Raw genomic sequence first — 14,034 nt, forward strand, 5'->3', positions numbered from 1 at the left:
ATCTAGGCATTCCTGATGACATTCAACACCCAATAGCTATCCCTTCTTAGGCAGTCCCTCGGAACCGAGGATGACTTGCTTCCACAGTAAAAATGAGTTCGCAGATGACTGATTAGTCCAATGCGGGACCTACAGTCTCTGTCACAGGTGGGGCAGACGGTGGTTGAAGGGGCGGGTGGGTGGGGTGCTTGAGTTGACATGCGCTCCTTGCGCTTGGCTTCTGCTTGCTCCCGGCGAAGAGACTCGAGGTATTCGGCGCCTTCCCGGATGCTTCTCCTCCACTTTGTGCGGTCTTGGGCCAGGGATTCCCAGGTGTCGGTGGGGATGTTACACTTTTTCAAGGAAGCTTTGAGGGTGTCCTTGAAGCGTTTCCTCTGCCCACCTGGGGCTCTCTTGCCGTGCCAGAGCTCCGAGTAGAGCGCTTGTTTTGGGAGTCTCGTATCGGGCATGCGGACAATGTGACCCGTCCATCGGAGCTGATCGAGCGTGGTCAAAGCTTCGATGCTGGGGATGTTGGCCTGAGCAAGAACACTGACGTTGGTGCGCCTATCCTGCCAATGGATTTGCAGGATCCTGCAGAGGCAGCGTTGGTGGTACCTTTCCAGTGCTTTGAGGTGCCTGCTGTACATGGTCCATGTCTCTGAGGCATACAGCAGGGCGGGTATCACTGCTGCTCTGTAGACCATGAGTTTAGTGCCGGGTTTGAGGTCCTGGTCTTCAAACACTCTCTTCCTCGGGCGACCGAAGGCTGCACTGGCACACTGAAGGCGGTGTTGGACTTCGTCATCGACGTCTGCCCTTGTTGACAGTAGGCTCCCGAGGTATGGAAAGTGGTCCACGTTGTCCAAGGCCTTGTTGTGGATTTTGATAATCAGGGGGCAGTATTGTGTGGCAGGGGCAGGTTGGTAGAGGACCTTTGTCTTATGGATGTTTAGTGTAAGGCCCATGCACTCGTACGCTTCGGTGACGGTGTTGATGACGGTTTGGAGTTCGACCTCCGAGTGAGCGCAGACGCAAGCGTCGTCTGCATACTGTAATTTGACGACACGGGATGGGACGACCTTGGATCTGGACTGGAGGCGACGGAGGTTGATCAGTTTCCCGTTTGTTCTGTAAATTAGCGCCACTCCAGCGGGGAGCTTACTGAGGGTGAGATGGAGCATTGCAGCAAGGAAGATCGAGAAGAGCATTGGTGCGATGACACAGCCTTGCTTGACCCCGGCTCGTACGTGAAGTGGGGATGTGGTGGAACCGTTGTTCAATTTCCTCTCTTCTGCTGTTTAAGTTCCCCTGGCTCTAATAGTGGGTGCATTTTTATCCCTAACTGCAAGCTCAAGCTGCAAGGTTAAAGTTACCTGAGCCCACTGCCCATCCCCTGACCATGCCCGGTTCTTTATTCTCGGTGAGCACTGGCTCTTCACTTAAACTTAACTCAGCCAATTCCCAGACCTCTCTACAGTCAAGACTACGCTTCTCCACTAGACTAGTGACTAGTGGATCGCGAGTGGAGCTCGAGACCAGGGAGTGCGAGAATATCAGTGCTAATTTGATCCTGTGAGAAACAACATCATTCATGTCCGGGACCCAGGAACGAGGACGAGCCCAACAGCGAGGTCAAGGCCCCGGAGTGACGCAGCGTGGACCAGCAGCGGGGTCAGGGCCCAGGGAAGGTGCGGCACGGGCCAACAGCGAGGTCGGGAGGACCACAATGCATCCTACGAAACCCAAGCAGAGAAGACCTGCGGGAAGGAGGGAGCAGTATGTTTGTGTGTGCTAGGCCGTTGTAGCAGAGCCTGGTCTCCAATTGTCTCTAATAGCTATCAGCAGCAGCAGAATTGCATCTCCTCGATTCAACTAAAACAGATTCAAGCTAGTGTGTTGGACAGTTATGCCATCAGACTATTTTGTACTCTTGTATCTTTTTTTCAAAAAAAAACACCAGAAAAATAATTTGTGCTGGCTGTCTTGTACCCAGTCTCTTTATAAAATGTTATCCTTAAGAAAAGTGAAGCCTACTTTATTCCATATGCAAAAATGACCATTCCAATGAGAACTCCTACAGTGCCATCCAAATACCAGACACCAGGATTATGATCGAAGACTTCTGCACTGATCAGGATAGAAAATCCCATGATGCCTCCAACTAAGGAGTTAAAACCTGCAAGACAAAAAGACAGCAATAGAACAGTGAACCTCCACAGTTGGATAACTGCCAGATGATAAATTGTTGCAAAATGAAATGTGTTTCATAGATTGGCTCTCTGACCAATTGGTTCTAAATGAGTTTTAAATCGATTGGCAGGAGTTACTGCTGGATCTTCTATCCAGAAGTAAATTAAGATGAGATGGGAATGCACTGAAAGGTTACCTGTTCAACAGCAATTAATACTTTTAAAGAATGTATTTCTAAACATGCACAAATTTTGCCACTAGTCATCCTGGAGCACTTTGCTCCTAGTCAAGCCTTTCCCCACCTTGTACCCTGCAAGCCCATCACCTACTGCCTCTACCCCTCCTATCACAGCTCCTGACTACCCAACATCATCTCCTCAGAATTATACTGCCCTGTCATCAACATGTCTCTATCTCCTTCAAAACCAGCATTATCAGTTATATTCTTAAAAATAGCTTCAGCCCTTCTATTCTTTCCAACTACTTCCAATCTTCCCTTTCCTTTCAGTCTTGAAACATAGTTCATTGCCTCACAACTTCATTTTCATCTCTTTCACCAGCTTTGATTGAGACCCTTCAAATCTGTCATCCGTCTTACCCACAGCATGGCATCTGTAGTGATCAGAATCAATAATGACATTGATACCATTGGTCACTCCACCCTCCTCCAACATCTCTCCTCTGGAGTCCACCTCTGTAGTGGTGTTCTCTCTCGATTCTGTTCATGAATATCACAACACAAATATCACATCGCCTTCAACTGCTTCTCTTTATCTGCTTGCATGATCACCTCCATTGTATCCCAAAGCTTTATCTTCCACTTCCTTTTCAGTTAAAAGCTACCCCTTGGCAATATCTGAAAAAAAGTCAGCAAGTACGCTAATGACACCCAACTCGTTCCTCCTTCTATCGGTCCAAAATGATGATGTTATACTCTTCAATTGCCTGTTTAATATTAAGACCTTGCCAAGCCAAAATTTTGTCTGCTGGCAAAACCACAATATCCTCTTTTGATCCCGTTGGTACCTATGTACCTTTGGTCTTTAATCAACAACATTTCTGGCTGCCAACTCCGGTTAAGTTGAGAGGTGAGAAAATTTGGCATACTGTCTAACCCAAAGTGACCTTCCTTCCCCACATCCTTTCTAGCAGCAAGACCACTTTGTTCCACCTCTCCCACTGCCGGGACACTAGTCCATATCTTTTATCACCTCAAGGATTGACTTCTCTAAATCTCTGCTTGCAGATCCCCCATCCCACCTCTCAACTCAACACAAACACATCACAGCCCACATCCTATGCACCCTTAACCCTGTCCCTTCCTATCTCTACTGACTCCATGCGCCACAGCAAAGTGTCTTCAGAAATATTATCCTCACTTTCAAATGCCTTACTGCCTGCAGAAGTGGTGGTGTTTCATCTTTTTGTCCCTTACCACCTTATTACCTGTTGCTAATAATAATTCTATAATTGGTGCTGCATAACCATGGCCCTGTGTTTAACACTTAATGGCCTAGATATTCACGTCTCGCCAGGGCACTGGAAGTACCGCCCCGGAAGGAGTCACGAATGCCCGCCGGAAATTCAGTTTCAGCACCCCAGACGGAAGCGCAGCGCTACTCAAGGCGCCCCGCATCCCTCTTGGGGCGCTGCAACTGAAAATCGCAGCGCAACGTGCCGCAGCGCCACACGCTGCGGTACTGCAGGTCTTCCTCCCCTTCTTAAAGGGGAGGGGGCTGCTGCAGCGCGATCGCGAGTGCTGGCAAAAGAGCCCGGCACCGAGGAGAAGGGCCGGGCTCGTGGGACACAGCCGGCACAACGTGTGTGGGTGGTGGGTGGGGTGGGGGTGTGTGGTGGTGGGGGGGGTGGTGGGGGGGGTGGTGGGGGGTGGGGTGGGGGGGTGTGGTGGGGGGGGGTGGGGGGGGCGCCAAAGAGGTGCTGGCAGGCAGCCAGAAAAAAAAATGGCCGCCCTGCACCTCCACGCCTCTACCGCTGCAGGTAGGCCCCCCTGAACCGGTCGCAAATTGCGACAGGCATTAAAGCAGGGGGCGCTACCAAATTTCGCGATCGGGGCAGTAGCGGGGCGCTGCGCACACCGATGACGTCATCGGTAGCGGCGCAGCGCTAACGGCTAGCGCCACCATTAGCGTCCCGCTAAATTTAGCGGGAGGCGTGGCCAGTGGCGTAAAACCCACTAAGTGCCCTCTTTGGGCGCTAACGGGTGGCGCAGCCCATTGAATTTCGAGGCCAATGGGTTTTGGGCAGCTGGGAGGTGCTGTAGAAATGAAGCCCAGGCAATTTAACTCCTGGGTCTCATTTAAATCCTACCTGACAACTTCCTGCCCAAAACAGGCAGGAAGCAGCAAAAAAATCTCTCCGCCAAATACTGCCCACAAGGCAGGTGATGGAATGGGTTCTGGGGAGTCACATGGGGGACTCGTGTTCAGGAAGGGGATGGGGGGTGGAATGCAAGGGCAGGGGAACACTAAACATTCCTTGTGGTACCCGTAGGGAAACACAAGTACCTTTTTTGGCCTCTTCTCTGGCTGATCCTCTTCCGACGCGGTTCAGCCTGGTGGAACAGCCACCTGCTTACCTGCTCAAGCCAGAGTTCCCGATTACGTATGCACGTAGGGTCGCAGTGCTGTAAAGAAGGAGCCTGATGACTTTGAGCAGGTGTCCTTGCTGCCTACTCAGTAGAGCAGGTTAAAATTGCATACTTGACGGATTCTGATGGCTTTCCGGTGGGTAAGTAATCTGGGCGATTTTAAATGCCCACCTACCTAGTTTCTGCTGAATGGGCAGGATTAGCAACCCCACCACCCCCACCCATATCCCTTTTGAATACAATTATGTTAATCTTATGTAGTGGCAGACCTTGAGACTGCGGTCTGTCTCTTTCAATAACCAAACCCTCGAGCCTGTTCTGCCATTCAATGAGATCATGGCTGATCTATGACCTAACTCCATATACTCACCTTTACCCCATATCCCTTAATACCTTTGGTTAACAAAAATCTATCAATCTTAGATTTAAAATTAACAATTGACCGAGCATCAGTTGCCATTTGCAGAACAGAGTTCCAAACTTCTAACACCCTTTGCATGTAGAAGTGTTTCCTAACTTCACTCCTGAAAGGCCTGGCTCTAATTTTTAGACTATGTCCCCTGGTCCTAGACTCCCCAACCAGCGGAAATAGTTTCTATCTGTCTACCCTATCAGTTCCCCTTAAAATCTTGTAAACCTCAATCAAGTCATCCCTTAACCTTCTAAATTCCAGGGATTACAACCCTAGTTTGTGTAATCTCTCCTCGTAATTTAACCCTTGGAGTCCAGGTATCATTCTGGCAAACCTACGTTGCACTCCTTCCAAGGCCAATATATCTTTCCTAAGGTGTGGTGCCCCGAACTGCTCGCAGTACTCCAGGTGTGGTCTAACCAGGGCTTTGTACAGCTGCAACATAACTTCTACCCCCTTGTATTCTAGTCCTCTAGATATAAAGGCCAGCATTCCATTAGTCTTTTTGATTATTTTCTGTACCTGTCCATGACACTTTAATGATCTATGTACATGGACCTCCAAGTCTCTTTGGACCTCCACTGTTTCTAGCTTTTCACCATTTAGAAAGTACTGTGTTCTATCCTTTTTAGGTCCAAAGTGCCTACACTGAAATCCATTTGCCACAGTTTTGCCCATTCGCTTAATCTATTAATATTTCTTTGTAATTTTATGCTTCCGTCCACACTACAATACAGCCTAATAAGGCGGATCTAATCGGCGACAGCATCGGAGGAGGCGGCAACACTTAAACTGAGCGGGAGGCTGAGACCAGCGCAGACCTAATCGACGACAGCGGAGGAGGCGGCAGCTCTGACGATTTCAACAATAAAAACCAAGGAGTGACGTCATAGGACAGCAGGTAGGTGATTGGTGGGTGAGTATTAACGTATTTTCTCTCTAACATAGGACAGTGGTTTAAACTAGGAGCGGGAAACTATAATGTACTTTATTAAATTTATAACTGAACTAGCTAAGCTAATTAATATAACTATAAATAGTCGTTGAATAAAGACTTTAACTAATTAAAATTAAACAGCGAGGCGCACGGGATTAGCGGCGCTATAAAGAGCCTTCAAACAGAAAAATCAAGGAGTGACATCACAGGGCAGCAGGTAGGTGATTGGTGAGTACTACCTTTTTTTAGTCTCTAAGCTAGCTAAGAAACTGTAAATTGCTATAACTTTACTTTATTAGATAAACCAATTAAGTAATAAAACTAAAATAATTGAGAAAAAAAAATTAACTAATCAAATAAATAAAGAAGGTTAGATAGACATGGCAGGGCAGGTGGTGTGCCGTAACTGCAGCATGTGGGAGTTTATGGAGATCAGTGAGATCCCGAGCAATCACATCTGTGGTAAGTGTCTGCAGCTCGAGGAACTTCGGCTCAGAGTTGTTGAGCTGGAGTACGAGGTGCAGACATTTGCGGGGCATCAGGGAGGGGGAAAATTACCTGGACACTTTGTTCCAGGAGGCAGTCACATCACACCCCTTCGATTAAGTAGCACTTTAGAGTTCGTCAATGATCAGGGACAGGAAGTTGTGACTGCGAGTCAGGAAGGTATGGGGACCCAGGATGGAGTGATGGAGGAGCCTCGGCTCTTGTCTTTGACCAACAGGTATGAGGTAATTGCTACCTGTGTGGATGAGAACAAGGACTGCAGGGTGGATGAGCAAACTGACCATGGCACCATGGTGCAAGATGCCATTCAAGTGAGGGGAGTAAAAAGGAATGTAGTTGTGGTAGGGGACAGTATAGTCAGGGGAAGAGATACTGTTCTCTGCAGCAGCGACCGGGAGTTCCGAAGGTTGTGTTGCCTTCCTGGTGCCAAGGTTAAGGATATCTCAACATGGCTGGAGAAGAACTTGGGAGTGGGGAGGGGGGGGGGTCCAGTTGTCGTGGTCCAAGTAGGAACCAACGACATAGGTAGAACTAGGAATGAGGTTCTGCTGAGGGAGTTTGAGGAGCTAGGATCCAAATTAAAAAGCAGAACCTCATAGGTAATAATCTCTGGATTGTTGCCTGAGCCACGCGCAAATTGGCATAGGGACAAACAGATTAGAAGTTTAAATGAGTGGCTCAGATTGGTGTGGGAGGAAGGGGTTTCAGTTCATGTGGTACTGGCACCAGTACTGGGAAAAGAGGGAGCTGATCCATTGGGATGGGCTCCACTTAAACCAGGCTGGGACCAGTGTCCTGGAAAATCGAATAACTAGGGCAGTAGACAGGGCTTTAAACTAATGAAGCAGGGTAGGAGGATTTAGGAAAGAGTAAATTTAAAAGCAGCAAGAAAAATGTCAAGGCTCTGGAGCAGAGTACAGTTTTCGGTAAAAATAAGCAGAGTGGGTCAGGAAGGGGCAGAGAGAGTAACAAAGGTAATAAGGCATCAGTGACTAAGGTGACATCAGGGAAAAATAGAAAAATGTCAAAGCTAAAGGCACTATATCTGAATGCGCGAAGCATTCGCAACAAAATGGATGAATTAATAGCACAGATAGAAATTAATAGATTTGATCTAATAGCCATTATGGAGACGTAGTTGCAAAGTGACCAAGGTTGGGGACTAAATATTCCAGGATACATAACTTTTAGAAGGGATAGGCAAAATGGAAAAGAACGAGGGGTAGCCCTGATAATAAAGGATGGGATAAAGACAGTAGAGAGAAAGGATCTTAGCTCTGAAAATCAAGAAGTAGAATCAGTTTGGGTGGAGCTAAGAAACAGCAAGGGGCAGAAAACATTATTGTGAGTTGTTTATAGGTCCCCAAACAGTAGTTGTAATGTAGGGCGGTGTATATATCAGGAAATTAGAGGCGCATGTAACAAGGGTAACACAGTAATCATGGGGGACTTTAATCTACGTACAGACTGGGCAAACCAAATTTGCAGTAATAGTGTGGATGAATTCATGGAATGCATACAAGATACAGGAAACTCGTTTAAACGTCATCTAAATATCAGAATTCTCTATTAACCGGCAAAATTCTCACTCCGAAAACAACACCTCAATAACTGGCAATGTTGCCGAGTCAGAGTCTCCCACAGTGGCCGAGTTAGTCAGTGGGGGTAGTTCTCCAAACTGCCACTACTTGGCTTTTTGGCGCAGTCGGAACACCTCAATACCCCTGTAACAGGAGTCTGACTCTCCCGCGCTGCCGGTAGTCTCTTCAGATCCGCCATTTTACAGGGGTACTGTGTGTCTCCCACGCTGCTGGTAGTCATTGCATTGCATTACCTTCAACTGGTAGTACTGTACTTAATCAAGCATCTTCCACCATCCATTTAACACAACATTCTGTAGGTGAGTACCCAATTACTATATACTGCACATTTCTTGATTTTTTTATTTTCCTTTGTTAAAAATAGCCTCGGTAAATAACCCTCTCCGTCATCCAGAATTTTTGATCAACCGGCAACACGCCGGTCCCGTCGGTGCCAGATACCAAAGAGTTTCCTGTAGTTTTCTAGATCAGTATGTTGAGGAATCAACTAGGGAACAGGCTATTTTAGATCTAGTATTGTGCAATGAGAAAGGGTTAATTAATAACCTTGTAGTAAAGGGGCCTTTAAGGAAGAGTGACCATAATATGATAGAATTTTATATTGAGTTTGAAAGTGATTTAGTTAAATCCGAAACTGGGGTCTTCAATCTAAACAAAGTAAACTACGTCGGTATGAGGGGTGAAATAGCTAAGGTAGATTGGGAAACTACATTAAATGATATGATGGCAGACAAGCAATAGCTAGCATTTAAAGAATTAATTCATAATTTACAACAAATATACATTCCTTTAAGGCACTAAATCCCCACAGGAAAAGTGATCCAACCGTGGCTAACAAGAGAAGTTAAAGATAGTCTTCGATCAAAGGAAAAGGCTTATAATGTTGCCAAAAAGAATAGTAAGCCTGAGGATTGGGAGGATTTTAGAATTCAGTAAAGGAGGACCAAGAAATTGATAAGGAAAGAGAAAAAAGAATATCAGAGTAAATTAGCAAGAGACATAAAATCAGATTGTAAATGTTTCTTTTGGTTTGTGAATAGGAAGAGATAAGTGAAAGTAAATGTGGGCTCATTAGAGGCAGAGGCAGGAGAAATTAGAATGGACAATAAGGAAATGGCAGGGACATTGGACAATAAGGAAATGGCAGGGACATTAAACAAATACTTTGCATCTGTCTTCATGGTAGAAGACACAGAACACATTCAGGAAATAATGGGGAACCAAGGGTCTAGAGAGAATGAAGAACTTAAAGAAATCAGTATAAGTAAAGACATAGTACTGAAGAAATTAATGGGACTAAGTGGCGACAAGTCCCCTGGACCCGATGACCTGCATCCTAGGGTAAGAGCTAGCTGCAGAGATAGTGGATGCACTGGTATTAATCTTCCAGAATTCCCTAGATTCTAGAACAGTCCCCAAGGATTGGAAGGTAGCAAACATAACCCCACTATTTAAGAAAAGAGGAAGAGAAAAAATGGGGAACTATGGGCCAGTTAGCCTGACATCAGTAGTAGGCAAAATGCTAGAATCTATTATTGGGGACGTAGTAACAGAGCACTTAGAAAATCATAACATGATTAGGCAGAAGTCAACATAGTTTTATGAAAGGGAAATCATGTTTGACAAATCTTTGAGTTTTTTGAAGATATAACTAGAAGGATGGATAAGGAGGAACCAGTGGATGTAGTGTATTTGGATTTTCAAAAAGCATTCAATAAGGTGCCACACAAGAGCTTATTACACAAAATTAGAACTCATGGTATTGGGGGTAATAGATTAGCATGGATTGAAGATTGGTTAATGGACAGAAAACAGAGAGTAGGAATAAGCAGGACTTATTCAGGTTGGCAGGCTGTAACTAGTGGGGTACCGCAAAGATCAGTGCTTGGGCCTCAGCTATTTACAATGTATATTAACGATTTAGATGAAGAGACATAGAACATAGAAAAATAGGAGCAGGAGTAGGCCATTCGGGCCTGCTCCGCCATTCAATATGATCATAGCTGATCCTCTATCTCAATACCATATTCCCGCTCTCTCCCCATACCCCTTGATGCCATTTGTGTCCAGAAATCGATCTATCTCCTTCTTAAATATATTCAGTGACTTGGCCTCCACAGCTGGACCCCCCAGCCAGGGGAAACATCCTCCCTGCATCCAGTCTGTCTAGCCCTGTCAGAATTTTATACGTTTCAATGAGATCCCCTCTCATTCTTCTAAACTCTAGTGAATACATGCCTAGTTGACCGAATCTCTCCTCATACGACAGTCCTGCCATCCCAGGAATCAGTCTGGTGAACCTTCGCTGCACTCCCTCTATGGCAAGTATATCCTTTCTTAGGTAAGGAGGCCAAAACTGCACACAGTACTCCAGGTGTGGTCTCACCAAGGCCCTGTATAACTGTAGTAAGACATCCTTGCTCCTGTACTCAAATCCTCTTGCAATGAAGGCCAACATACCATTTGCCTTCCTAACTGCTTGTGCACCTGCATGTTTGCTTTCAGTGACTGCTGTACAAGGACACCCAGGTCCCTTTGTACATCAACATTTCCCAATCTATCACCATTTAAATAATACTTTGCCTTTCTGTTTTTCCTACCAAAGTGGATAACTTCACATTTATCCACATTATACTGCATCTGCCATGTATTTGCCCACTCACTCAACATGTCTAAATCGCTTTGAAGCCTCTTCACATCCTCCTCGCAACTCACAATCCCACCTAGTTTCATGTCGTCAACAAACTTGGAAATATTACATTTGGTTCCCTCATCCAAATCATTGATATATATTGTGAATAGCTGGGGCCCAAGCACTGATCCCTGTGGTACCCCACTAGTCACCGCCTGCTACCCCAAAAAAGACCCATTTATTCTTACTCTGTTTCCTGTCTGTTAACCAATTTTCAATCCATGCCAGTATATGACCCCCAATCCCATGTGCTTTAATTTTGCACACTAACCTCTTATGTGGGACTTTATCAAAGGCCTTCTGAAAATCCAAATACACCACTTCCAACTGGTTCTCCCTTATCTATTCTACCAGTTACATCCTCAAAAAACTCCAGTAGGTTTGTCAAACACGATTTCCCTTTCATAAATCCATGTTGGCTTTGTCTAATACTGTTGATATTTTATAAGTGTCCTGTTATCACATCCTTTATAATAGATTCTAGTGTAACTGAGTGTAACGTAACCAAGTTTGCTGATGATACAAAGTTAGGTGGGAAAGTAAGCCGTAAGGAGGACACAAAGAGGCTGCTGAGTGGGCAATAACATGGCAAATGGAATACAATGTGGGGAAGTGTGAAGTTATCCACTTTGGTAGGAAAAACAAAAAAGCACAATATTTTTTGAATGATGAGAGACTGGGAAATGTTTGCACTCAGAGGGACCTGGGTGTCCTTGTACATAAATCACAAAAACTTAACATGCAGGTACAGCAAGCAATGAGGAAAGCAAATGGTATGTTAGCTTTTGTTACAAAGGGATTAGAGTATAAGAGTAAAGAAATCTTACTACAATTATACAGGGTATTGGTGAGGCCACACCTGGAGCACTGTGTACAGTTCTGTTCTCCTTACCTAAGGAAAGACATACTTGCCTTAGAGGGAGTACAGCGAAGGTTCACGAGACTGGTTTCTGGGATGAGGGGACTGCCCTATGAGGAGAGATTGAGTAGGCTAGACCTATATTCCTTAGAGTTTAGAAGAATGAGAGGTGATCTAATTAAAACATGTAAAATTCTTAAGGGGCTTTGTGGTGTATGTAACCTGTTCCACCTTAAGAGAACTTAAGCCTGTTCCACCTTGAGAGATGTACTACTTTCTCTGGCTGCTGTATACGTAATACCGGTGGTGACCACACCGGTATATAAGCACTGTGTAGTAATATTGTATTCAGTATAGTCCCGACCTCCAACCAGTAAAGACCTGTTGAATTTACTCTCTTAGTCTGTGTAGTAATTATCACTATAACACACAGACTTAACAGTGGCGACGAGTCCGATTCTTACCCTGCGGCAGTTATTTCCACGGCGGCTTCGTCCACAGACAGGATGTCGAAGAGAGGTTTCCACCCTCATCACCCTACTGGAAGACACGTCGAGCGGCAGGCATAGAGAAAACGGAGTGCAGAAGACATCCTGACCTCGAAGCCTCCATCAGCGACTGTCAGCTTTCTTCTTCTACCTCGGTGGTGGGTAAGCCGGGCAGCAACGCGACAGAAAGTCAACCGCGTTGGCTGTACAGACGGGGCTGGGAAGACGGAGGAATAAGGGCGGTGAGATCGATCGCGACCGGAGATAAGGGCCGGGCCGCTTTCGAGCGAGAGGCGCAGCGCGGGGACATCGATCGCGACCGGAGATAAGGGCCGCATTCGGGCTAAAAGGCGCAGCATCTGGGGAAACTGAAGGCGCGAGAGCCGCGGTGAAGCGGAGACAGCGTCGGGGGATGGTTGAAGACCGCCAAGCGCGGGAAAACCGCCATTTTGTGGGCGGAGGACGACGACAAAGAGCGGGAAGCCGCCATCTTGGATAACATAAAAATACAATAAATTGCAACGATGCCTAAACATGGGAACATTAATACCTTTGATAGTGACATCGAAGATTGGGCCATGTATGTAGAACGCATACAAAATTATTGTAAGGCAAATAAAATTCCTGATGCAGATAAAGCACTAACATTATTAAATTTAATGGGTGCGAAGACATACGGGCAATTGAAACACCTGTTATCACCAGATGAACCGGCGGATAAGACGTTCGATGAGATTGTTACTGTCCTGAAAAATCATCTAAACCCCACGCCGCTGATGCTAGCGGAACGATTTAAATTTTACGGCAGAAGGCAGCTGCAGAATGAAAGCAATGCTGAATATTTGATGGAATTACGTAAGCTAGCAAAATATTGTCAGTTTGGAACGGGGCTGACAGGCACTACGAGATAAATTTGTGTGTGGTTTATTTAAACAGGATACACAAAAGCGACTGCTCGAGGAGAATGAGCTGACGCTTGAGAAGGCGGTCACTATGGCAGCAGCACACGAAGCCACAGTGAGAGGCACGGCAGTAATGCAGCTACGGTCACCGGAACTCGGTACAAACAAATTGGGTTTGAGTTCTGTCAAATGTTATCGTTGTGGAAAGACAACGCACGATCAGAACCAGTGTTGGTTTAAAAACCAAGAATGCAGAACGTGTGGCAGGCTTGGCCACATAGCTAAAGTATGCCGGTCAGGAAAGAAGACCAGCAACAAAAAGTCACCGCAAGGAAAATACGCAAAGGTACACAAGGTGACAAAGAACAGTTTGACCGAACAGAAGTCAGATTCAGACGCTAGCAGTAATGAACTGGATAGCTTAAGAGTACACAACATTGGTAAGGATGCAGATCTCCAGACAATTTGGGTCACTCTTCAGATAGCAGGAGTCCAAGTAAAAATGGAATTGGACACTGGATCGGCATTGACGGTCATGAATAAGAAAGATTACAGAAGGTTATTCCAACATATTCCCCTACAGGATACGGAGATTATATTGAAAACATACACGGGGCAAAGAGTGTACCCCATCGGAAAAATAGAGGTAGAAGTGGTCCACAAGGGTGAAGAAAGCCAAGTAATGGACTTATATGTGCTACCTGAAGGAGGTCCACCACTACTAGGACGGGAGTGGATTAGGAAAATGAATATGGACTGGCACTCCTTGAAGGCACTAACGGTAGATTCCGGGGAAACAGATGTCAAACCTAAACGATTGTCCAGAATATTGGATGATGCTAAAGAGGTGTTCCAG

At 45.8% G+C, this 14,034-nt stretch overlaps 1 protein-coding gene across 1 annotated transcript in view; it reads right to left on the minus strand.

Annotated features, from left to right (window-relative positions):
* Positions 1 to 14,034, minus strand: part of tmem163a (transmembrane protein 163a) — a 314,776-nt gene that overhangs the window by 10,928 nt on the left and 289,814 nt on the right. The window contains exon 7 of the mRNA XM_085986596.1: positions 2,017 to 2,158. Within this exon, the coding sequence (XP_085842722.1) occupies positions 2,017 to 2,158 (142 nt within the window). The remainder of the gene's footprint in view (positions 1 to 2,016; positions 2,159 to 14,034) is intronic.

This window comes from Somniosus microcephalus, chromosome 4, assembly GCF_052327205.1.
Source record: "Somniosus microcephalus isolate GS21.2 chromosome 4, FLI_Smic_1.0, whole genome shotgun sequence".
In the NCBI taxonomy this organism is placed as follows: Eukaryota; Metazoa; Chordata; class Chondrichthyes; order Squaliformes; family Somniosidae; genus Somniosus; species Somniosus microcephalus.